General features: G+C 43.5%; 1 protein-coding gene across 1 annotated transcript in view; it reads right to left on the bottom strand.

Moving 5' to 3' along the window:
- The window catches only part of pgap1 (post-GPI attachment to proteins inositol deacylase 1), a gene marked incomplete at both ends in the record, with an annotated part of 42,825 nt that extends 19,707 nt beyond the window's left edge, over nucleotides 1-23,118 (bottom strand). The window contains 9 exons of the mRNA XM_084161499.1: nucleotides 1,585-1,643; nucleotides 1,866-1,971; nucleotides 2,380-2,446; nucleotides 2,538-2,590; nucleotides 3,094-3,254; nucleotides 3,423-3,594; nucleotides 6,659-6,834; nucleotides 19,535-19,688; nucleotides 22,987-23,118. Of these exons, the coding sequence (XP_084017625.1) occupies nucleotides 1,585-1,643; nucleotides 1,866-1,971; nucleotides 2,380-2,446; nucleotides 2,538-2,590; nucleotides 3,094-3,254; nucleotides 3,423-3,594; nucleotides 6,659-6,834; nucleotides 19,535-19,688; nucleotides 22,987-23,118 (1,080 nt within the window). The remainder of the gene's footprint in view (nucleotides 1-1,584; nucleotides 1,644-1,865; nucleotides 1,972-2,379; nucleotides 2,447-2,537; nucleotides 2,591-3,093; nucleotides 3,255-3,422; nucleotides 3,595-6,658; nucleotides 6,835-19,534; nucleotides 19,689-22,986) is intronic.
- Between the last annotated feature and the right edge of the window lie 474 nt (nucleotides 23,119-23,592).

Genomic DNA, 23,592 nt, shown 5'->3' with positions numbered 1-23,592 from the left:
CAAAGGAATAATAACTCAGTCATATTTTCAGAAGGCACAGATCTGTAAATGATGTTATGGTCTATCAAGACCCAGCTCCATCTGGGGCCAGGGGCCGGTTGCACCAGTTGGTCGCAACTCTAAATCCTACCTAAAATGTGCTTTACACCAAACCTACAAAGTATACCCATTACACCACCCATTGCACCACCTAGTAGGGAGCAACCGTAGGGTGTTAAATTGGGACCATCTTCAGCATGATACCCATAGAAAATAATAGTCATCTACATTTTCAAAAGTATGTATGCGAGTCTCGTGTTCATACTTTCACAACCTCCGCAGGCTTTTTGGAGTTGCCTATGCGCAAGTCAATAGCAAAATAATACACTTGATTAATGCTACATTATAGCGAGCTAAATGTGTCTGATCAGTAATAGATCAGCAAACTAATAGATGAGCTACCACCTCCACTTATTTGTCCAGCCAGAGATCAAATAACCAAATATTACTAGCCTACAGAGAGATTCAGTGAAACAAAATCATATTGACTGATTATCAAACAAGTCTACGGCTTTTGGTCAGGATAATGGCTACTAAACGAGTGAAAAGCAATCCACTTGTTATACTAGGCTACATATAACATGCTAGCAAAATATTATTATCAGTGCGAATAGCCTAGATCAGCAAACTAGACTAAAGATTATAATCATGAGCACTCACTAACATTTTCCCAACATAATTGTAACGAAATAGGCTATCCAAACAGAGATTTAGTGAAAACTAAAATCTGACATTGATTGATTCATCAAGACGAGTCCCCACGCTTGTCTCAATCAAACCGTTGCTGAAATTATAGTTGACCACACGCGGCTATCGCTTTCAATTCTTTAAAATGGTTGGATGACTTTGGGAGTTTCAGGAAGCAACAATTTCATACATGTCTTCAATGGCATTAGCCTACTTTATTCTAATAGTTCCATCATTCAGTGATATTAATTCCCACAGTAATTATTTACTGATCCATCCAGTTGTGGTTAAGAAAACATGCATCGCAAAGTTTGGAACTGCCACGAGGATGGTAACAGCCGAGTAATGTGCGCTGCCTAGCAACCATCATTATGATGAAGCATCAAATTTCATGAACGCGCATTGCTTAACCCGGACTTAGGTATGACTAGTCTTATTTTTGGTTGGTGCAACAGGTGTATATTCTGATCACAAAGTCAGACGTAGCTACGCCCAAACCTAGCATTTAAGACCCATTTTATTACGCCGAACTGGAGCAACCGACCCCAGAAGCTCAACTTAGCCTATTGGAAGGCTAGGTGACACAATGGAAGACTAGGTGGCACAATCATCGCATTGTTTACAACTATCCGGTCCTTTTAGGTCTGTGAAGACCAAAGTGATAGGAGCTAAGTGAAGGGTCTGTGGACCAAAATGGACCTCGCCCAGGACGTAATGGTGTACTTTGGGGGCACTGTACGCCAGACGGAGTGTGTTCACCTCACTCCACGCTTCAGGAGATCCTGGAGAATGTGTGGAAGAGGAGGAGAGCGATCACACACACATGTACTGTAAGTGACATACAGCTTAATGGCTTACTTTGGGGGCACTGTATGCCAGACGGAGTGTGTTCACCTCACTCCACGCTTCAGGAGATCCTGGAGAATGTGTGGAAGAGGAGGAGTACGGTCACACACGTACTGTAAGTGACATACAGCCTAAAAAGTGACATATAGTCCCACACAGTCCAGCGCTACTACAAAACACACGCACAAACACACAGTCCAGTCCTCACCCCAAAATACACACAGGCCAGGCACAGACGGACAGGCTGACAGACATCCAGATGATGAAATGGCCTAGCACTTTAACTCGCTGACCTGAGAGGGAGATGGGCATCTTTAGCTGCTCACCCAGCAGACGCACAGGGTGTCTGATAAAGTGATGGTTCAGGACAGCCATTCTCCTCTCTGGATCATCTGAAAACTGGTAAAAAGGCACATCGATATACTTACCAACTTCAATAGACAGACAGGCAGTGTTCCAATTCTCTTACAGGGCCTCCTTTTCTTCACAGCCACTAAGACTTGATAGGGATTGGACAAGATTCTAGACTAATTCTTTCACGTATCAAACTCAGATCAATTAGGAAAGTAAGCTATACACTGTAGGATTTGTTGGAAAAGAGGATACGGCCACAATCCTGGTGTACATTTAGTCTACAAAGGGTTTCTCTCGGTCTCCTTTCCTTCATATGCACTGATGTGAAAGTACTGGATAGTTGGAAGCAAATGCCCAAATGGCATCCAAAATGTTGCCATCCCCTATCCTATGTTTTTGAGATCAGTCATGGAGGCCCTGGTTTCCAGTTTAGTGAGCCAGTGTGATACCTACCTGTCCTATTTCAGGTTCAATGAGGTCAAAGAAAGCCCGCACAGTGGCCAGAACCAGCTCTTTGCACCTGGAACACAAACACAATAAACAAATGACATGTTTACGTACGAAGGTCTTTAGATTACATCAACCAAGCAAAATCAAATTCCTCTACTTACCAAACAATGGACAGGTGGTCCGTGGACACCCAGGTCCTAGGAATAGCTGTAGCCTTCATAAACGAAAAACAGAAAAGTGTATTAACACTATCAGTTTGAAATTGTATACAAGGCTGAAGGACTTGGGGCTGTCTAAGGGCTAGATTCAATGCGTGGCGCGGAAGATCCGTGTTACAGCGTGATTGAAATGTAAAGGTAATTTCCGATTAGCCGACATATGCAGCGTTTACCATGAATGCAGCCTCCACATTCATGGGAAAATTACCTTTAGATTTAAATCGCGCTATAGCGCAGATCTTCCACCCTACAGATTGAATCTAGGCCTAAATGTATCTGGCCGATCAATGAAAATTATATTGTTATTTGGCCTGTGGCTAACTAATTTTGCTTTGAGGCACATTTAAAAATGATTACTTTTTTTGCTTGTGATAGAACAGTTACAGAGCCTATAGCAGTTCACAAGGCTCGACTTGACTAAAACGTCAACAAGATAAATGCACATACATAAAACCTGTAAAATGAGTATGCAGGAGTAACTGACTTAGTTGAGTCTTACCACCAGAGACAGCTTGCTGGGGTCGTCCTGGGGGCAGGGCAGGGCCGTGAGGCCGGAGCGCACCTGGTAGTCACGGTAACCACCCCCCACGGAGAGAAGTGTCACGTTGCGCAGGTCCTCTGCCCGATCCACCCAGCACTGTCTCACAGCAGCGTAGAACTCTACACACACAGAGAAGGAGAGAGAAGAAGAGTTTAATACAGACAGATCAGAGTGCTGGAGGTTACTATACTTTGTAGGCCCTAGTAGAGATACATAAATAATTCATAATAACTTTATAACAGGTACATAATTTGCTTAAACCAAATCAAGGTAAACATGCTCCATACCCAGTAAGTGTGTGTCGAGGGACAGAATGGGGGCCTGATGAGGGGAGGCCTGGGTGATGATGAGGCTGACCAGGCGAGGGCTGAAGCGGGGCAGGGTGAAGAGGGCTCGGGCCACCACTCCCCCCATGGAGTGACCCACCAACACCACACTACGAGGGGGGGCTTCATGGTCCTGTGGAGAAAGAGCGAGGTGTGGGGTTTGGTTTATCAGTCTAATGCCCAATCCCAAATGGATCCTTAGCCCCTACGTACTTTCAGGTATCTGAGAGGATTGGATAGTAAAAGCAATATAACTTCACCTGCCCTCTCAGACAAGTGACTAGGGGGTAGGAGTTGATTTAGAGTTGGGTGTAAATAAGTTGTTAGCCACTTTTGGTTAACACACACATATACATACACACATATATATATATATATACACATACACACACACACACACACACACAGTGGGGAGAACAAGTATTTGATACACTGCCGATTTTCTAGGTTTTCCTACTTACAAAGCATGTAGAGGTCTGTCATTTTTATCATAGATACACTTCAACTGTGAGAGACGGAATCTAAAACAAAAATCCAGAAAATCACATTGTATGATCTTTAAGTAATTCATTTGCATTTTATTGCATGACATAAGTATTTGATACATCAGAAAAGCAGAACTTAATATTTGGTACAGAAACCTTTCTTTGCAATTACAGAGATCATACGTTTCCTGTAGGTCTTGACCAGGTTTGCACACACTTCAGCAAGGATTTTGGCCCACTCCTCCATACAGACCTTCTCCAGATCCTTCAGGTTTCAGGGCTGTCGCTGGGCAATACGGACTTTCAGCTCCCTCCAAATATTTTCTATTGGGTTCAGGTCTGGAGACTGGCTAGGCCACTCCAGGACCTTGAGATGCTTCTTACGGAGCCACTCCTTAGTTGCCCTGGCTGTGTGTTTCGAGTCGTTGTCATGCTGGAAGACCCAGCCACGACCCATCTTCAATGCTCTTACTGAGGGAAGGAGGTTGTTGGCCAAGATCTCGCGATACATGGCCCCATCCATCCTCCCCTCAATACGGTGCAGTCGTCCTGTCCCCTTTGCAGAAAAGCATCCCCAAAGAATGATGTTTCCACCTCCATGCTTCACGGTTGGGATGGTGTTCTTGGGGTTGTACTCATCCTTCTTCTTCCTCCAAACACGGCGAGTGGAGTTTAGACCAAAAAGCTCTATTTTTGTCTCATCAGACCACATGACCTTCTCCCATTCCTCCTCTGGATCATCCAGATGGTCATTGGCAAACTTCAGATGGGCCTGGACATGCGCTGGCTTGAGCAGGGGGACTTGCATGCGCTGCAGGATTTTAATCGATGATGGCGTAGTGTGTTACTAATGGTTTTCTTTGAGACTGTGGTCCCAGCTCTCTTCAGGTCATTGACCAGGTCCTGCCGTGTAGTTCTGGGCTGATCCCTCACCTTCCTCATGATCATTGATGCCCCACAAAGTGAGATCTTGCATGGAGCCCCAGACCGAGGGTGATTGACCGTCATCTTGAACTTCTTCCATTTTCTAATAATTGCGCCAACAGTTGTTGCCTTCTCACCAAGCTGCTTGCCTATTGTCCTGTAGCCCATCCCAACCTTGTGTAGGTCTACAATTTTATCCCTGATGTCCTTACACAGCTCTCTGGTCTTGGTCATTGTGGAGAGGTTGGAGTCTGTTTGACTGAGTGTGTGGACAGGTGTCTTTTATACAGGTAACGAGTTCAAACAGGTGCAGTTAATACAGGTAATGAGTAGAGAACAGGAGGGCTTCTTAAAGAAAAAACTAACAGGTCTGTGAGTCCCGGAATTCTTACTGGTTGGTAGGTGATCAAATACTTATGTCATGCAATAAAATGCTAATTAATTACTTAAAAATCATACAATGTGATTTTCTGGATTATTGTTATAGATTCCGTCTCTCACAGTTGAAGTGTACCTATGATAAAAATTACAGACCTCTACATGCTTTGTAAGTAGGAAAACCTGCAAAATCGGCAGTGTATCAAATACTTGTTCTCCCCACTGTGTGTGTGTGTACACACACACACACACACACACACACACACACACACACACACACACACACACACACACACACACACACACACACACACACACACACACACACACACACACACACACACACACACACACACACACACACACACACACACACACACACACACACACACACACACACACACACACACACACACACACACACCCAGCAGGTAGCTTAGTGGGTAAGAGCGTTGTGCCAGTAACCGAAAGGTCGCTGGTTCTAATCCCCGAGCCGACTAGGTGAAAAATCTGTCGATGTACCCTTAAGCAAGGCACTTAACCCTAATTGCTCCTGTAAGTCGCTCTGGATAAGAGCGTCTGCTAAATGACGTAAATGAAAAATTTACCAGTCAAAAGTTTGGACACACCTACTAATTCCAGGGTTTTTCTTTATTTTTACTATTTTCTACATTGTAGAATAATGGTGAAGACATCAAAACTATGAAATAACACATATGGAATCATGTAGTAACCAAAAAGTAACAACAATATTTGAGATTCTTCAAAGTAGCCATCTTTTGCCTTGATGACAGCTTTGCACACTCTTGACTAGTCAGGATTGAGGGAAAGATGAACGGAGCAAAGTACAGAGAGATCCTTGATGAAAACCTGCTCTCAGGACCTCAGACTGGAGTAAAGGTTTATCTTCCAACAGTATAACGACCCTAAGCACACAGCCAAGACAACCCAGGAGTGGCTTCGGGACAGGTCTGAATGTCTATGAGTGGCCCAGCCAGAGCCCAGACTTGAACCCGATCGAACATCTCTGGAGAGACCTGAAAATAGCTGTGCAGCGACACTCCCCATCCAACCTGACAGAGCTTGAGAGGATCTGCAGAGAAGTATGGGAGAAACTCCCCAAATACAGGTGTGCCAAGCTTGTAGTGTCATACCCAAGAAGACTTGAGGCTGTAATCGCTGCCAAAAGTGCTTCAACAAAGTACTGAGTAAAGGGTCTGAATACTTATGTAAATGTGATATTTCCGTTTTTTTTATAAACCTGTTTTTGCTTTGTCATTATGGGGTAGTGTGTGTATATTGATGAGAATTATTATTATTATTATTATTATTATTATTATTATTAAAATAGATTTTAGAATAAGGCTGTAAAAAGTCAAGGGGTCTGAATACTTTCTGAATGCACTGTACCTTGTAGAGGCGCAGGATGGCCTTGATGCTCTCGTGCAAGAATTGGGTCTGCCGGTGCAGGCTGCCTCCATACAGGGCCACCAGCTCCTCGTTGAAGTCGATGGTAAACACATTGAGGTGGACCCCACCCTCCAGGGCCTCAGCTTTCCGCAGGGCCACCGAACCCAAGGAGCGGGCTGGTGAGATGACATGAGGTCATAGACAGGTTATAGAGACACATAGGTCATAAACAGATTATTAGAAAGCTGAAGTTGGGCAAGGACGGAGACATGCTGTAGGTCAGGGCTATTCAGTTACAGCCCTTGAGGGATTTTGGACTGGAAATAATTAATAGCTTAACTATTCATAGAGGTGTGTAACTAGTGTCACTAAATGGTCATGCTAGCTAGCTACCAAAGTATAGTTGGCTTATGTTAGCTACCCAACGTTGGTGGAAGAACGGATAGATTGGTAGCAGCTATTCTTACAAGCCTAGTAAAATAAAGCAAAGGAGACAAGCGGCTATTGACAACAACAAATACAATTTATTTAATTAGTTTGTGGGACCAGTGGGCCCGCCAGGAGCCGCTTCATGCGAGGGAACGACGCATCACCAAACGAGAGCATGGATTTCCAACAACTCATGGCCAGGCTGAATCAGATGCCGGACTACCACACAGTGGCTGATATGAACGAAAGGCTGACAAGTAGCTCAACTATTCCAACAACAGCAGCAGCTACAGCAGAGCACTCCTCCAGCGCCTGCACCGGAACTGGCGTTCTTCGAGGAAGACGGAATGAGCTATCTGTAAGTTGTATGATGGTTATCTTAGCATTCTCAAATATGTTACATGAAATAGAGGTGTGAATATCATCCATAAACTTAAATGTCATGCATGTCTCAGGAAGAACAGTCCGAACAACACCTGTATACTGGGATTAAGGCACACAGATGGAGAGTAGCGCATGGCAGATTTTGAAGGTGAGTAGTCTCCTAAAGACATGGACTGACTAACATAATTCTACATTTTACAATTTTCTCAAGGATTTTGATGCATATAACCATTGCTAATAAACCACACCGACTCCTCAGATGCAGCTGCAAATTGGTATTGGATTGAAAGAGGCATACGTCGTTGGACACCCCAGACAGAGCAAAGGAACGGACATCAAAAAGCGACGGCGGTGTCGCCAGAGACGGGTTAGTTTATAAATGTAAACCAATTCATACATTTTAAATGCCAGTACTGAATTTTGAAAAGTTGAGGCTTGTTCCACAGCTTTTGGTGTGTGTGTGTGCTTCTTTAGCTTTTTTTTATTCCAGTGTTCAAGACCGTTTGTTTATTGGGCAGAATAACTTAGTCTCCTGTAATTTCACAGGCTCTGGCCCGTTGGTCAAAATAATTCTCTGCTGAAGAAAAGCAGCTATTTGCGGGGGAAACTGAAGACATGATGTCTGATGTGGAGACAGACCCAGAGGACCCCGATGCATTTTTAATAACTGATTGCATCAGTAGACCGGAGAAGAAGGGTCAAGTGTACTTATGGGGAGAAAAGGCTCCGTCAGAACGAAAACCAGAGCAACCATTAATGTCCACTGCAGCCCTACCCAGAACATCTGATTGCAGGTGATTGTCTGTGGTCAATTGCACAAAGTTCCTCAGCGGCCACATCACTAAGGAATTAACATGGTCCACACACACCTACACAGTTGTGAAGAGGGCACAACAGCACCTCTTCCCCATTACGAGGCTGAAAAGATTTGGCATGGGTCCTCAAAGTTCTACAGCTGCACCATTGAGAGCAGTTTGACTGGCTGCACCATCGCTTGGTATGGCAACTGCAAGGCACCCAACCGCAAGGCGCTAAAGGGGGTGGTGAGTACGGCCCAGTACATCACTTCAAGCTCCCTGCCATCCAGGACCTCTATACCAGGCGGTGTCAGAGGAAGGCCCAAAACATTGTCAGAATCCAACCACCCAAGCCATAGACTGTTTTCTCTGCTACTGCACGGCAAGCGGTACCAGTGTCTGGAACCAACAGGACACTGAACAGCTTCTACCCCGAAGCCATAAGACTGCTAAACAAGACTGCTAAATAGCTAATGAAATGGCTACCCGGATTACCTGCATTGACCCTTTTTTGCACTAACTCTCTTGCACCGACTATGCACACACGTTGGACTCCATCCACACATACTTACACTGACACCAACACACACGCTTTCACCACATACGCTGCTGCTACTGTCTATTATCTATCCTGTAGCCTAGTCACTTTACCCCTACTACATGTACATAGCTACCTCAATTACGTCGTACCCCTGCACACCGACTAGGTACTGGTACTACCTGTATATTATATAGCCATGTGTTTTTCCTCATTACTATTATTCACTGTGTATTTATTCCTCGTCACTATTTCATTTTTTTAAATCTTTAACTCTGCATTGTTGGAAAAGGACCTGTAAGTAAGCATTTCACTGTTTCATTGTTTGTGAAGCATGTGACAAATAGTATTTTATTTTACCAGAACTCTTCACACCTGCTTCTAAAATTTCTGCACTGACTCCCACTCACTTACCCACCGTTACATATACAGCTCTGGAAAAAAAATTAAGAGACCACTGCAAGATTATCAGTTTCTCTGGTTTTACTATTTATAGGTATGTGTTTGGGTAAAAAAAAAAAAAAAATGTTTTATTCTATAAACTACTGACAACATTTCACCCAAATTCCAAATAAAAATATTGTCATTTAGAGCATTTATTTGCAGAAAATGACAACTTGTCAAAATAACAAAAAAGATGCAGTGTTGTCAGACCTCGAATAATGCAAAGAAAATAAGTTCATGTTCATTTTAAACAACACAATACTAATGTTTTAACTTAGGAAGAGTTCAGAAATCAATATTTGGTGGAATAACCCTGATTTTCAATCACAGCTTTCATGCGTCTTGGCATGCGCTCCACCAGTCTTTCACATTGATGTTGGGTGACTTTATGCCACTCCTGGCGCAAAAATTAAATCAGCTCGGCTTTGTTTGATGGCTTGTGACCATCCATCTTCCTCTTGATCACATTCCAGAAGTTTTCAATGGGGTTCAGGTCTGGAGATTGGGCTGGCCATGACAGGGTCTTGATCTGGTGGTCCTCCATCCACACCTTGATTGACCTGGCTGTGTGGCATGGTGCATTGTCCTGCTGGGAAAACCAATCCTCAGAGTTGGGGAACAATGTCAGAGCAAAAGGAAGCAAGTTTTCTTCCAGGACAACCTTGTACGTGGCTTGATTCATGCGTCCTTCACAAAGACAAATCTACCCGATTCCAGCCTTGCTGAAGCACCCCCAGATCATCACCGATCCTCCACCAAATTTCACAGTGGGTGCGAGACACTGTGGCTTGTAGGCCTCTCCAGGTCTCCATCTAACCATTAGACGACCAGGTGTTGGGCAAAGCTGAAAATTGGACTCATCAGAGAAGATGACCTTACTCCAGTCCTCTTTGGTCCAATCCTTATGGTCTTTTGCAAACCTCAGCCTGGCTCTTCTTTGCTTCTCATTGATGAAGGGCTTTTTTCTAGCTTTGCGCTACTTTAGCCCTGCCCCTAGGAGCCTGTTTCGAACCGTCCTCGCCGTGCACTTCACCCCAGCTGAGGCCCAGCTGCCATTTTGCCACAACTTTGGAAGTATGCTTGGGGTCATTGTCCATTTGGAAGAACCATTTGTGACCAAGCTTTAACTTCCTGACTGATGTCTTGAGATGTTGCTTCAATATATCCACATAATTTTATTTGCTCATGATGCCATCTATTTTGTGAAGTGCACCAGTCCCTCCTGCAGCAATGCACCCCAACAGCATGATGCTGCCACCCCCGTGCTTCACGGTTGGGATGGTGTTCTTCGGCTTGCAAGCAACCCCCTTTTTCCTCCAAACATAACGATGGTCATTATGGCCAAACAGTTCTATTTTTGTTTCATCAGACCAGAGGACATTTCTCCAAAAAGTACGATCTTTGTCCCCATGTGCAGTTGCAAACTGTAGTCTGGCTTTTTTGGAGCAGTGGCTTCTTCCTTGCTGAGCGGCCTTTCAGGTTATGTCGATATAGGACTCGTTTTACTGTGGATATATATACACGTTTCCTCCAGCATCTTCACAAGGTCCTTTGCTGTTGTTCTGGGATTGATTTGCACTTTTCGCACCAAAGTACGTTCATCTCTAGGAGACAGAACGTGTCTCCTTCCTGAGCGGTATGACAGCTGCATGATCCCATGGTGTTTATACTTGCATACTATTGTTTGTACAGATGAACGTGGTACCTTCAGGCGTTTGGAAATTGCTCCCAAGGATGAGGTCTTGGCTGATTTCTTTTCATTTTCCCATGATGTCAATTAAATAGGTGCTGAGTTTGAAGGTAGGCCTTGAAATACATCCACAGGTACATCTCCAATTGACTCAAATGATGTAAATTAGCCTATCAGAAGCTTCTAAAGCCATGACATCATTTTATGGAATTTTCCAAGCTGTTTAAAGGCACAGTCAACTTAGTGTATGTAAACTTCTGACCAACTGGAATTGTGATACAGTGAATTATAAATGAAATAATCTGTCTGTAAACAATTGTTGGAAAAATTCCTTGTCATGCACAAAGTAGAGTTCCTAACCGACTTGCCAAAACTATAGTTTGTTAACAAGAAATTTGTGGAGTGGTTGAAAAACTAGTTTTAATGACTCCAACCTAAGTGTATGTAAACTTCAGACTTCAACTGTATGTTGAAGTCTGAACAAACAAACAAAAAATAAGACAATAAAACATTAAAATAATACATTACAAAACAAATGCAATGATAGAAAAAATAGAAAAAGGAACAAAATATATATATATATATATATATATATATATATATATTTATTTTTTATTTTTTTATCATTACATTTGTTTGTGTTAATTTATATATATATAAATAAATAAAACAAATACAAATTAAAAATATACTCTAGAAATAAAAAAATTAAACAAAGAAAATAAATAAATAAATTGTAAAGTGGTTGTCCCACTGGCTACCATAAGGTGAATGCACCAATTTGTAAGTCGCTTTGGATAAGAGCGTCTGCTAAATGATGTAAATGTAAATGTAAATTTGGCAGTACGTCCAACCGGCCTCACAACCGCAGACCACGTGTAACCACGCCAGGACCTCCACATCCGGCTTATTCACCTGCGGGATCATCTGAGACCAGCCACCTGGACAGCTGATGAAACTGAGGAGTATTTCTGTCTGTAATAAATCCCTTTTGTGGAGAAAAACGTATTCTGACTGGCTGGGCCTGGCTCCCCAGTGGGTGGGCCTGGCTGAGCCTAATTTATTTATTTCAATTGACTGATTTCCTTAAATGGACTGTAACTCAGTAAAATCTTTGAAATTGTTGCATGTTGCGTTTATATTTTTGTTCAGTATCCAGTGCTTAATTTGAGCCAGATCCTGCCGGAACAGGATCCGGCACCTCTCCGTTTTGGACTGTTTTGTTCCGGAACCTATCTGTCCGGATCCGGTACCTCTCGTGGCATGAAAATTCTAACAAAAGAGATCAACATTTATTTGAGTTGCCTCTTCATTAATTAGTCGGCAACCACAAAAAAACTACGTGAAAAAGTAGATTTTCAGCATGGGCCTAATATTCTAAGAGTTGATTTGGGTTGGGCCGGCCAGGGTTTATGGTTTGCGCAACATTGTAACCTATATTTGAAACCAACACCTGGCCGTGGCTGTGTGAGAAGCGCGCCAGTATCTCTCACATAACTAGAATGAGATTCACTTTATATGATCTCGCTCCCTCTCTGCTGATAGACATGAGCCTGCAATTATCATCTCACCAGCGCTGCACTTCATCATTTATTTCCTTATAGAAACGCCCTGATTAATTTAAATACATTTGCCAAAGTTATATAATTACTGCTGTCTGTTCAGAAATAAATGAAATAATTCAGAATAGCCTACTACACCATGAGAAGGCCTATAATTTAGCCACACAGGATCAATAGCTTATTTTAAAAAATGGCCTAGCTGTGGATTGTAGCCCAAAACAAGGAATAGTCTACAGTTGGAAACGCGTGGCAAATCTGTCAGTGAAAAAACAGCATGAAGACAAAACAGGCCTTTCAAATATTTCAAATAGTTACAATGGAGAGGAGGGGGGATGAATGAGCCATTTGGAAGCTGGGGATGATTAGGTGGCCATGATGGTACGAGGGCCAGATTGGGAATTTAGACAGGACACCGGGGTTAACACCCCTACTCTTACAATAAATGCCTTGGGATCTTTTAGTGACGACAGACAGTCAGGACATCCGTTTAACGTCCCATTGGAAAGACGGCACCCGACACAGGGCAATGTCCCCAATCACTACCCTGGGGCATTCAGTGCATTAGGAAAGTATTCAGACCCCTTGACTTTTTCCACATTTTGTTACGTTACAGCCTTATTCTAAAATTGATTGAAAAAAGTAATTTATTATCAATCTACACACAATATCACATAATGAGAAAGCGAAAACAGGTTTTAAAATGTATTTGCAAATTTAGTAAAAATAAATCAACAGAAATACCTTATTTACATAGTGCTTTGCAAAAGTATTCATCCCCCTTGGCATTTTTCCTATTTTGTCGCATTACAACCTGTAATTTAAATGGATTTTTATTTGGATTTCATGTAATGGACATACACAAAATAGTACAAATTGGTGAAGTGAAATGAAAAAAATAACTTCTAAAAAATAAATAACGGAAAAGTGGTGCGTGCTTATGTATTCACCCCCTTTGCTATGAAGCCACTAAATAAGATCTGGTGCAACCAATTACCTTCAGAAGTCACATACAGTTGAAGTCTGAAGTTTACATACACTTAGGTTGGAGTCATTAAAACTTGTTTTTCAACCACTCCACAAATTTCTTGTTAACAAACTATAGTTTTGGCAAGTCGGTTAGGAACTCTACTTTGTGCATGCCACGGAATTTTTCCAACAATTGTTTACAGACAGATTATTTCATTTATAATTCACTGTATCACAATTCCAGTTGGTCAGAAGTTTACATACACTAAGTTGACTGTGCCTTTAAACAGCTTGGAAAATTCCAGAAAATCATGTCATGGCTTTAGAAGCTTCTGATAGGCTAATTTACATCATTTGAGTCAATTGGAGATGTACCTGTGGATGTATTTCAAGGCCTACCTTCAAACTCAGCGCCTATTTAATTGACATCATGGGAAAATGAAAAGAAATCAGCCAAGACATCATCCTTGGGAGCAATTTCCAAACGCCTGAAGGTACCACGTTCATCTGTACAAACAATAGTATGCAAGTATAAACACCATGGGTCCATGCAGCTGTCATACCGCTCAGGAAGGAGACACGTTCTGTCTCCTAGAGATGAACGTACTTTGGTGCGAAAAGTGCAAATCAATCCCAGAACAACAGCAAAGGACCTTGTGAAGATGCTGGAGGAAACGTATATATATCCACAGTAAAACGAGTCCTAAATCGACATAACCTGAAAGGCCGCTCAGCAAGGAAGAAGCCACTGCTCCAAAACCGCCATAAAAAAGCCAGACTACAGTTTGCAACTGCACATGGGGACAAAGATCGTACTTTTTGGAGAAATGTCCTCTGGTCTGATGAAACAAAAATATAACTGTTTGGCCATAATGACCATCGTTATGTTTGGAGGAAAAAGGGGGTTGCTTGCAAGCCGAAGAACACCATCCCAACCGTGAAGCACGGGGGTGGCAGCATCATGCTGTTGGGGTGCATTGCTGCAGGAGGGACTGGTGCACTTCACAAAATAGATGGCATCATGAGCAAGGAAAATTATGTGGATATATTGAAGCAACATCTCAAGACATCAGTCAGGAAGTTAAAGCTTGGTCGCAAATGGTTCTTCCAAATGGACAATGACCCCAAGCATACTTCCAAAGTTGTGGCAAAATGGCTTAAGGACAACAAAGTCAAGGTATTGGAGTGGCCATCACAAAGCCCTGACCTCAATCCTATAGAACATTTGTGGGCAGAACTGAAAAAGTGTGTGCGAGCAAGGAGGCCTACAAACCTGACTCAGTTACACCAGCTCTGTCAGGAGGAATGGGCCAAAATTCACCCAACTTATTGTGGGAAGCTTGTGGAAGGCTACCCGAAACGTTTGACCCAAGTTAAACAATTTAAAAGGCAATGCTACCAAATACTAATTGAGTGTATGTAAACTTCTGAACCACTTGGAATGTGATGAAAGAAATAAAAGCTGAAATAAATCATTCTCTCTACAATTATTCTGACATTTCACATTCTTAAAATAAAGTGGTGATCCTAACTGACCTAAGACAGGGAATTTTTACTTGGATTAAATGTCAGGAATTGTGAAAAACAGAGTTTAAATGTATTTGGCTAAGGTGTATGTAATTAGTTAAATAAAGTCCACCTGTGTGCAATCTAAGTGTCACATGATCTCAGTATACAGCGAGGGAAAAAGGTATTTGATCCCCTGCTGATTTTGTACGTTTGCCCACTGACAAAGACATGATCAGTCTATAATTGTAATGGTAGGTTTATTTGAACAGTGAGAGACAGAATAACAACAAAAAAATCCAGAAAAATGCATGTAAAAAATGTTATAAATTGATTTGCATTTTAATGTAGCGTCATACCCAAGAAGGCTCGAGACTGTAATCGCTGCCAAAGGTGCTTCAACAAAGTACTGAGTAAAGGGTCTGAATACTTATGTAAATGTAATTTGAGTTTTTAACTTTTAATACATTTGCAAACATTTATAAAAACCTGTTTTTGCTTTGTCATTATGGGGTATTCTGTGTTGATTGATGAGGGGAAAAAGCTATTTAATCCATTTTAGAATAAGGCTGTAACGTAACAAAATGTGGAAAAAGTAAAGGGGTCGGAATACTTTCCGAATGCACTGTATATAATTTTTTTGACCAGAGGAGAAAAAAAAAAGAGTGCCTTCTACTGGTCCTCCAATACCACTTCCAACAGCATTTGGTCTCCCATCCAGGGACCAACCAGGACCTACCCTGCTTAGCTTCAGAGGCAAGCCAGCAGTGTGATGCAGTGTGGTATGGTTCTGGCAGAAGTGGCTAGAGTATTCAGAGGTGTAAGGATAATTAGGAGTCTGAAACTAGGGTCTTTGGTGCAGTTCATGAGATTGGGTTAAACCTACAGAACACCCTACGTCCGTCCTTTTCAGCTTGGCTAGCTAACGATGAGCTCAACCTTAATCTATATTTTGAGCTTGTGTGGCCATCATCTCTGACATTCATCCACCATATCCCTGAACAGTGGCTGTCCCCCACGTGTGAGGATTAGGGTTGACCAAGCTCATGGATATCAACACAAGCTAACCTCTGAATAGACCAGAATTAAAATAAAATAAAACTTTATTTGTCACATGCGCCGAATACAACAGGTGTAGACCTTACCGTGAAATCCTTACTTACAAGCCCTTAACCAACAATGCTGTTCAAGAAAGAGTTATGAAAATATTTACCAAATAAACTAAAGTAAAAAATAATAAAAAGTAACACAAAATAACAATAACGAGGTTATATACAGGGGGTACCGGTTCCGAGTCAATGTTCAGGGGGTACTGGTTAGTCGAGGTAATTTGTACATGCAGGTAGGGGTAAAGTGACTATGCATAGATAATAGACAGCGGGTAGCAGCTGTGTAAAAACAAATGCGGGGGTCAATGTAAATAGTCCGGGTGGCCATTTGATTAATTGTTCAGCAGTCTTATGGCTTGGGGGTAGGAGCTGTTAAGGAGCCTTTTGGACCTAGACTTGGCGCTCCGGTACCGCTTGCCATGTGGTAGCAGAGAGAACAGTCTATGACTTGGGTGACTGGAGTCTTTGACAATTCTTTGGGCTTTCCTCTGACAATGCCTAGTATATAGGTCCTGGATGGCAGGAAGCTTGGCCTCAGTGATATACTGGGCCGTACGCACTACCCTCTGTAGAGCCTTACGGTCAGATGCCGAGCAGTTGCCATACCAGGCAGTGATGCAACTGGTCAGAATGCTCTCGATGGTGCAGCTGTATAATGTTTTGAGGATCTGAGGACCCATGCCAAATGTTTTCAGTCTCCTGAGGGGGAAAAGGTGTTGTCGTGCCCTCTTCATGACAGTCTTGGTGTGTTTGGACCATGATAGTTTGTTGGTGATGTGAACACCAAGGAACTTGAAACTCTCGGCCTGCTCCACTACAGCCCCATCGATGTTAATGGGGGCCTGTTCGGCCGGCCTTTTCCTGTAGTCCACGATCAGCTTCTTTGTCTTGCTCACATTGAGGGAGAGGTTGTTGTCCTGGCACCACACTGCCAGGTCTCTGACCTCCTCCCTATAGGCTGTCTCATCATTGTCGGGGATCAGGCCTACCACTGTTGTGTCATCAGCAAACTTAATGATGGTGTTGGAGTCGTGTTTGGCCACGCAGTCGTAGGTAAACAGGGAGTACAGGAGGGGACTAAGCACTCACCCCTGAGGGGCCCCAGTGTTGAGGATCAGCGTGGCAGACATGTTGTTGCCTACCCTTACCACATGGGGGCGGCCCATCAGGAAGTCCAGCATCCAGTTGCAGAGGGAGGTGTTTAGTCCCAGGGTCCTTGGCTTAGTGATGAGCTTTGTGGGTACTATGGTGTTGAACGCTGAGCTGTAGTCAATGAACAGCATTCTCACATAGGTGTTCCTTTTGTCCAGGTGGGAAAGGGTAGTGTGGAGTGCGATTGAGATTGCGTCATCTGTGGATCTGTTGGGGTGGTATGCGAATTGGAGTGGGTCTATGGTATCCGGGATGATGCCGTTGATGTGAGCCATGACCAGCCTTTCAAAGCACTTCATGGCTACCGACGTGAGTGCTATGGGGCGGTAATCATTTAGGCAGGTTACCTTCGCTTTCTTGGGTACAGGGTCTATGGTGGTCTGCTTGAAACATGTAGGTATTACAAACTCGGTCAGGGAGAAGTTGAACATTTCAGTGAAGACACTTGCCAGTTGGTCCGCGCATGACCTGAGTACACGTCCTCGTAATCAGTCTGGCCCCGCGGCTTTGTGAATGTTAACCTGTTTAAAGGTCTTGCTCACATCGGCTACCGAGAGCGTTTTCACACAGTCGTCCAGAACAGCTGGTGCTCTCATGCATGTTTCAGTGTTGCTTGCCTCGAAGCGAGCATAAAAGGCATTTATCTCGTCTGGTAGGCTCGCGTCACTGGGCAGCTCACGTCTGGGTTTCCCGTAATAGTTTTCAAGCCCTGCCACATCTGACCAGCGTCAGAGCCGGTGTAGTACGATTCAATCTTAATCCTGCATTGACACTTTGCCTGTTTGATGGTTCGTCTGAGGGCGTAGCGGGATTTCTTATAAGCGTCCAGATTAGTGTCCCGCTCCTTGAAAGTGGCAGCTCTAGCATTTAGCTCGATGCGGATGTTGCCTGTAATCCATGGTTTCTGGTTGGGATATGTACATACGGCCACTGTGGGGACGACATCGTCGATGCACTTATTGCTGAAGCCGGTGGTATACTCCTCAATGCCATTGGATGAATACAGGAAAATTTTCCAGCCTTGGCTAGCAAAACAGTCCTGTAGCGTAGCATCTGCGTCATCTGACCACTTCCGTATAGAGCGAGTCACTGGTACTTCCTGCTTTAGTTTTTGCTTGTAAGCAGGAATCAGGAGGATAGAATTGTGGTCAGATTTGCCAAATGGAGGGCGAGGGAGAGCTTTGTATGCGTCTCTGTGTGTAGAGTAAAGGTGGTCTAGAGTAGTTTTTCCACTGGTTGCACGTGACATGCTGGTAGAAATGAGGTAAAACGGATTTAAATGTGCCTGCATTAAAGTCCCCGGCCACTAGGAGCGCTATTTCTGGATGAGCATTTTCTTGCTTATGGCCTTATACAGCTCGTTGAGTGCGGTCTTAGTGGTAGCATCGGTTTGTGGTGGTAAATAGAATAGGCTATGAATAATATAGATGAGAACTCATGGGAGTTAAATTACCATGGGAGTTAAGTAATCTGATTAGCAAAATAGAGGGCAGTGTGTGGATTATGGATTTAAGCATCACTTAAATAGACCTGTGAACCTGGACTGCATTTACATTTTACATTTACATTTTAGTCATTTAGCAGACGCTCTTATCCAGAGCGACTTACAGTTAGTGAGTGCATACATAATTTTTTTATTTTTCATACTGGCCCCCCGTTTCACCTCCCTATCAACAGTAGCACTCCCGTTATCAGGTTGTTAACAGTTTAAGTCAACTCTGACTAAGTCTGTTTAATGTAAAACCAGGTATTAGGCTTTACAGGCTTTAATGTAGCCCAACCATAGCCTACTTAGTGCTAATGTTGAATATAAAACAACGTAAGATCATGCCTGGTTTGCGGTTTGCTTGGTTTGTGGTTGTGATGGCAACTATGGCATGTAAAATAGGCTAATGCAACAGAACCCATAGTGGAAGACACGGAATACCATGCATGAAATGGTAAAAGAGCAATCTATGTGCAGTGCATGTTGCGTGTGTGTGGGCGTATGCATGTGAGAGTGAGAGAAAGAGAGAGTGGGTGTTCTACTCCCACCAGCAGCCACTAGCAAAACCAAACCAGAAGAGGATAGATCTGCATTAGTGGGCATAGGACCTTTCTCAAATAGAAGACTTTCACCTGCCTACATACAATATGTAACCAAAGCAGATATTGTACATCTTAGAGCTACTTAGCTTCCATTGTTAGAGCAATGGAGAGAGCAAGCTTGCGATATTCCCTAACCTGAGCTGAGTGGGTAAGATTGGTTAGGGTAAGTTTGATTAGTGGATGTGTTTGGTTAGTGGTGATAGAAGCTCACCTTGTTTGTAGCTGCCTGCATTTCCAGGTAGGAAGAGAACAGGGGCGCCAGTCAGTTTGAGTTTGCGGGTGTCCTGAGCGTACTGGCCCTCTCCGTACAGGTAGAGTCCATACGCTGGGTACAGGCGGGCCACGCGTCGGGGCAGGGCCACACGCTGTCAACACACACATACAGAAAGTGAGGACACACACCTCCCTACACTCCGGGCCATAAACCAGTGCGACACACTAAGGGCACACACACCTCCCTTGAGGTAGAGCCATATGCTGGGTACAGCTAAGCCACATTTCTCGGCAGAAGAACACATCAGGGCGGAAAAAAAACAGTGCAGTGTGAGAAATGCGCACACACACGGGAGAGGTGTGGCACCATGTGACCGACACTGACTCTTGATTGAGTAAATCAGATCAGAGTAAAATTTTGGGTAATAAATAATAGCTAATTTTTATAGATTGGGCTAATCTTTTCTCAGCACCATCCATCACCATGGTGAGTGCAGACAGTGCCATATGATTGTGCCAGGCACTCAGTGGCTGGAATAATCACCTTATCGTATAGCACTTATCATGGATCAAATGCAGCTTCTTACAACACAAAGTGTGATCTCGTGAGCCCTGATGTAGCATGCAATGATGACACCACACACCCACTCAGCAACCTCAACATACAGTAGCTGTCTAGCTACCATGCCACCTCTCCATTTTGTGATAGTGGAGATAATATCAAATTCCATGGTGAAATATGAAACGAAACGGAGGTGTGCATGACACAGTCCGTTGACATCCTCAACGTGGACATAGCCCTGTGTAGCCTTGTCACTCTGAAAATCATGTGCAACATGCGCGACGTGCAATGTTGAAATTGGAAGCCTGTTGCAAGTGCTAAACAACAACAGGTACTGGTAACTGCCAAAATAAAGGAAACACCAACATAAAGTGTCTTAAAAGGGTGTTGAGCCACCATGAATCAGAACAGCTTCAATGCACCTTGGCATAGATTCTACTACAAATGTCTATGGAGGGATGCCACACCATTCTTCCACAATAAATTCCATAATTTTGTGTTTTGTTCATGGTGGTGGAAAACGCTGTCACAGGCGCCGCTTCAGAATCTCCCATAAGTGTTCAATTGGGTTGAGATCTGGTGACAGACGGCAATGGCTTCATGCACAGAACTGCCAGGACCTAGGATCAATGGAGACACTACAGTTTTTTTCACAAAAAATAGTCATGGCCTCTAAACCTTCCAGCTGCCTACTGGACCATATTCCAACTAAACTACTGAAAGAGCTACTTCCTGTGCTTGGTCCTCCTTATAAACTGCTCCCTATCCCCCAGATGGTACAAAACTCACTAAAAGTGGCAGTAATAAAGCCTCTCCTGAAAAAGCCAAACCTTGACCCAGATTTTTTTTTTTTTACTATCGCCCTATATCAAATCTCCCAATCCTCTCAAAATGTTTTGAAAAAGCTCTTACGCAGCAACTCACTGCCTTCCTGAACACAAATAATGTATACGAAACGCTCCAAGTTCTTGCCTGGTTTAGATCCTATCTGTCGGAAAGATATCAGTTTGTCTCTGTGGATGGTGTGTCCTCTGACTCATCAATGGTATGTTTCAGTGTGCCTCAAGGTTCTGCTTTAGGACCACTATTGTTTTCACTATATATTCTACCTCTTGGTGATGTCATTCGGAAACACAATGTCAAAGGCCCAAAATTGCCTATCCTGGAAGCCTGTGTTTCAGACACAAGGAAGTGGATGGCGGCAAATGTTTTACTTTTAAACTCGTCCCAAAAAACTAAGATCTGCTGTTTGATCTGACAATCTTGATGGTTGTACAGTGGTCTCAAATAAAACTGTGAAGGACCTCGGCGTTACTCTGGACCCTGATCTCTTGACGAACATATCAAGAATAATTCAAGGGCAGCCTTTTTCCATCTTGTTAACATTGCAAAAAATCTGAAACCTTTTATCAAAAAATTATGCAGAAAAGCTAATTGATGCTTTTGTCACTTCTAGATTAGACTACTGCAATGCTCTACTCTCCGGCTACCCGTATAAAGCACTAAATAAACTTCAGTTAGTGTTGAATACAGCTGCTAGAATCTTGACTAGAACCAAAAAAAATGCTCATATTACTCCAGTGCTAGCCTCTCTACTCTGGCTTCCTGTTAAGTCTAGGGCTGATTTCAAGGTTTTACTGCTAACCTACAAAGCATTACATGGGCTTGCTCCTACCCATCTCTCTGATTTGGTCCTGCCGTACATACCTACAGGTACCTTACGGTCACAAGACGCAGGCTTCCTTATTGTCTCTAGAATTTCTAAGCAAACAGCTGGAGGCAGGGCTTTCTTCTATAGAACTCACATTTGATGGAATGGTCTGCCTATCCATCTGAGAGATGCAGACTCGGTCTCAACCTTTAAGTCTTTACAGAAGACTCATCTCTTCAGTAGGTCCTATGATTGAGTGTAGTCTGGCCCAGGGGTGTGAAGGTGAATGGCAAGGCAGTGGAGTGATGAATCGCCCTTGCTGTTTCTGCCTGGCCGGCTCCCCTCTCTCCACTGGGATTCTCTGCCTCAGACCCTACTACGCAGGCTGAATCACTGGCTTACTAGTGCTCTTCCATGGCGTCCCTAGGAGGGGTGTGTCACGTTATGACTGGCTTTTTTCGCTAGACTCGACATGAGTGGGTTAATCACTGACATGATCTTCCTGTCCGGTTTTGCACCCCCTTGGGCTCGTGCGGTGGAGATCTTTCGTGGGCTATACTCAGCCTTGTCTCAGGGTAGTAAGTTGGTTGGCTGTATCTATGCTGCAATAGTCTATGTGCCGGGGGGGGCTAGGGTCAGTCTGTCCTGTCTGGTGAAATTGTCCTTTATGAACTTAAGTATGCGCCCTCTAATTCTCCCATCTCTCTCTCTCTCCTAAGGAGAAAAATGATGCCTTTGCAGCCTGAATGGAGGATGCATTATGTACGATTCGGTCCACCGGGGGCAGGAGTGTATTTGCGGAAATGCACATCAAGCCTAGACGATAGTGCAGATCCTTAGCCCACTATCGGCTGCCTAGGCTAGGTAGGGGCATTGTCATCGTGTGGGGCATTGCCATGGTAGCCAAAATAATGGGCTGCCAAGCATTTTTATACATGACCCTAAATATGATGGAACGTTATTACTTAATTAACTCAGGGACCACACCTGTGTGGAAGCACCTGCTTTCAATTGTATCCTTCATTTACTCAAACGTTTCCATTATATTGGCAGTTACCTGTAGCTTGAGCTTCACAGTTTCATATATCGACCAAGGGCTTAGCCATATCCAAATTATGGCTATCCAAAATGACAGCTAGAACATTAACTAGCTAGCAAGTTGACATTGACGAATTATTACTCCGAATCGCGCGTGGTGCCATTTCATTTAGGTCAATAGGCAAGCTAACTTACTCACCCGGTACTGGGGATGCTCGAACATATAGGTCATGTTACACCTATTCTCTTCGAATCCCAACAACAATTCTCGCAGGCCCATTGCCAGAAGACCCAGAGCACACCCGTAAAAGGCCGCAGTGGCGCCTCTCATGTCTACTGTCGTTAGACTTGTCTATTTACAGCTGTACGGTGCCCATGTTTCAAATTTTCCTTTTGCAAATACTCTCTCTGCCAAACCTAATTTACTGGAGGCATACATAAAGTACCACCACAGATTTTTTTAGACCCAGAGTCGCCACATCGCGAGACTTCCGGGAACGCATGAGAAACAGACCAAGCAGACCAGGCTGGGGTCAATGAGAGAAGTGAAAGATTCTTCCTTAATTGTTAATTTTCTCGAAATCTAAAGGTACAACCTAGATGTCTTATGTAGTTGAACATGTTATTACTCCAACCTCGTGAAAATGACAAACTGACACGTTTTCATTTTCGTCAAAGACAACTTTATATAGGAGTGCCTTTGACGGCCTGCACATGCGCAGTTCGGCGTGAGCCGACCTTCAGACCCGATTACGGGTTTTTACGCATGAGCTTTGCTAGCCAACGTCGCCATGACATCGCCTAC

Source organism: Coregonus lavaretus (assembly GCF_964263955.1).
Source record: "Coregonus lavaretus genome assembly, chromosome: 5".
Classification (NCBI taxonomy): Eukaryota; Metazoa; Chordata; class Actinopteri; order Salmoniformes; family Salmonidae; genus Coregonus; species Coregonus lavaretus.
This window is presented reverse-complemented; position numbering and strand designations above follow the sequence as displayed.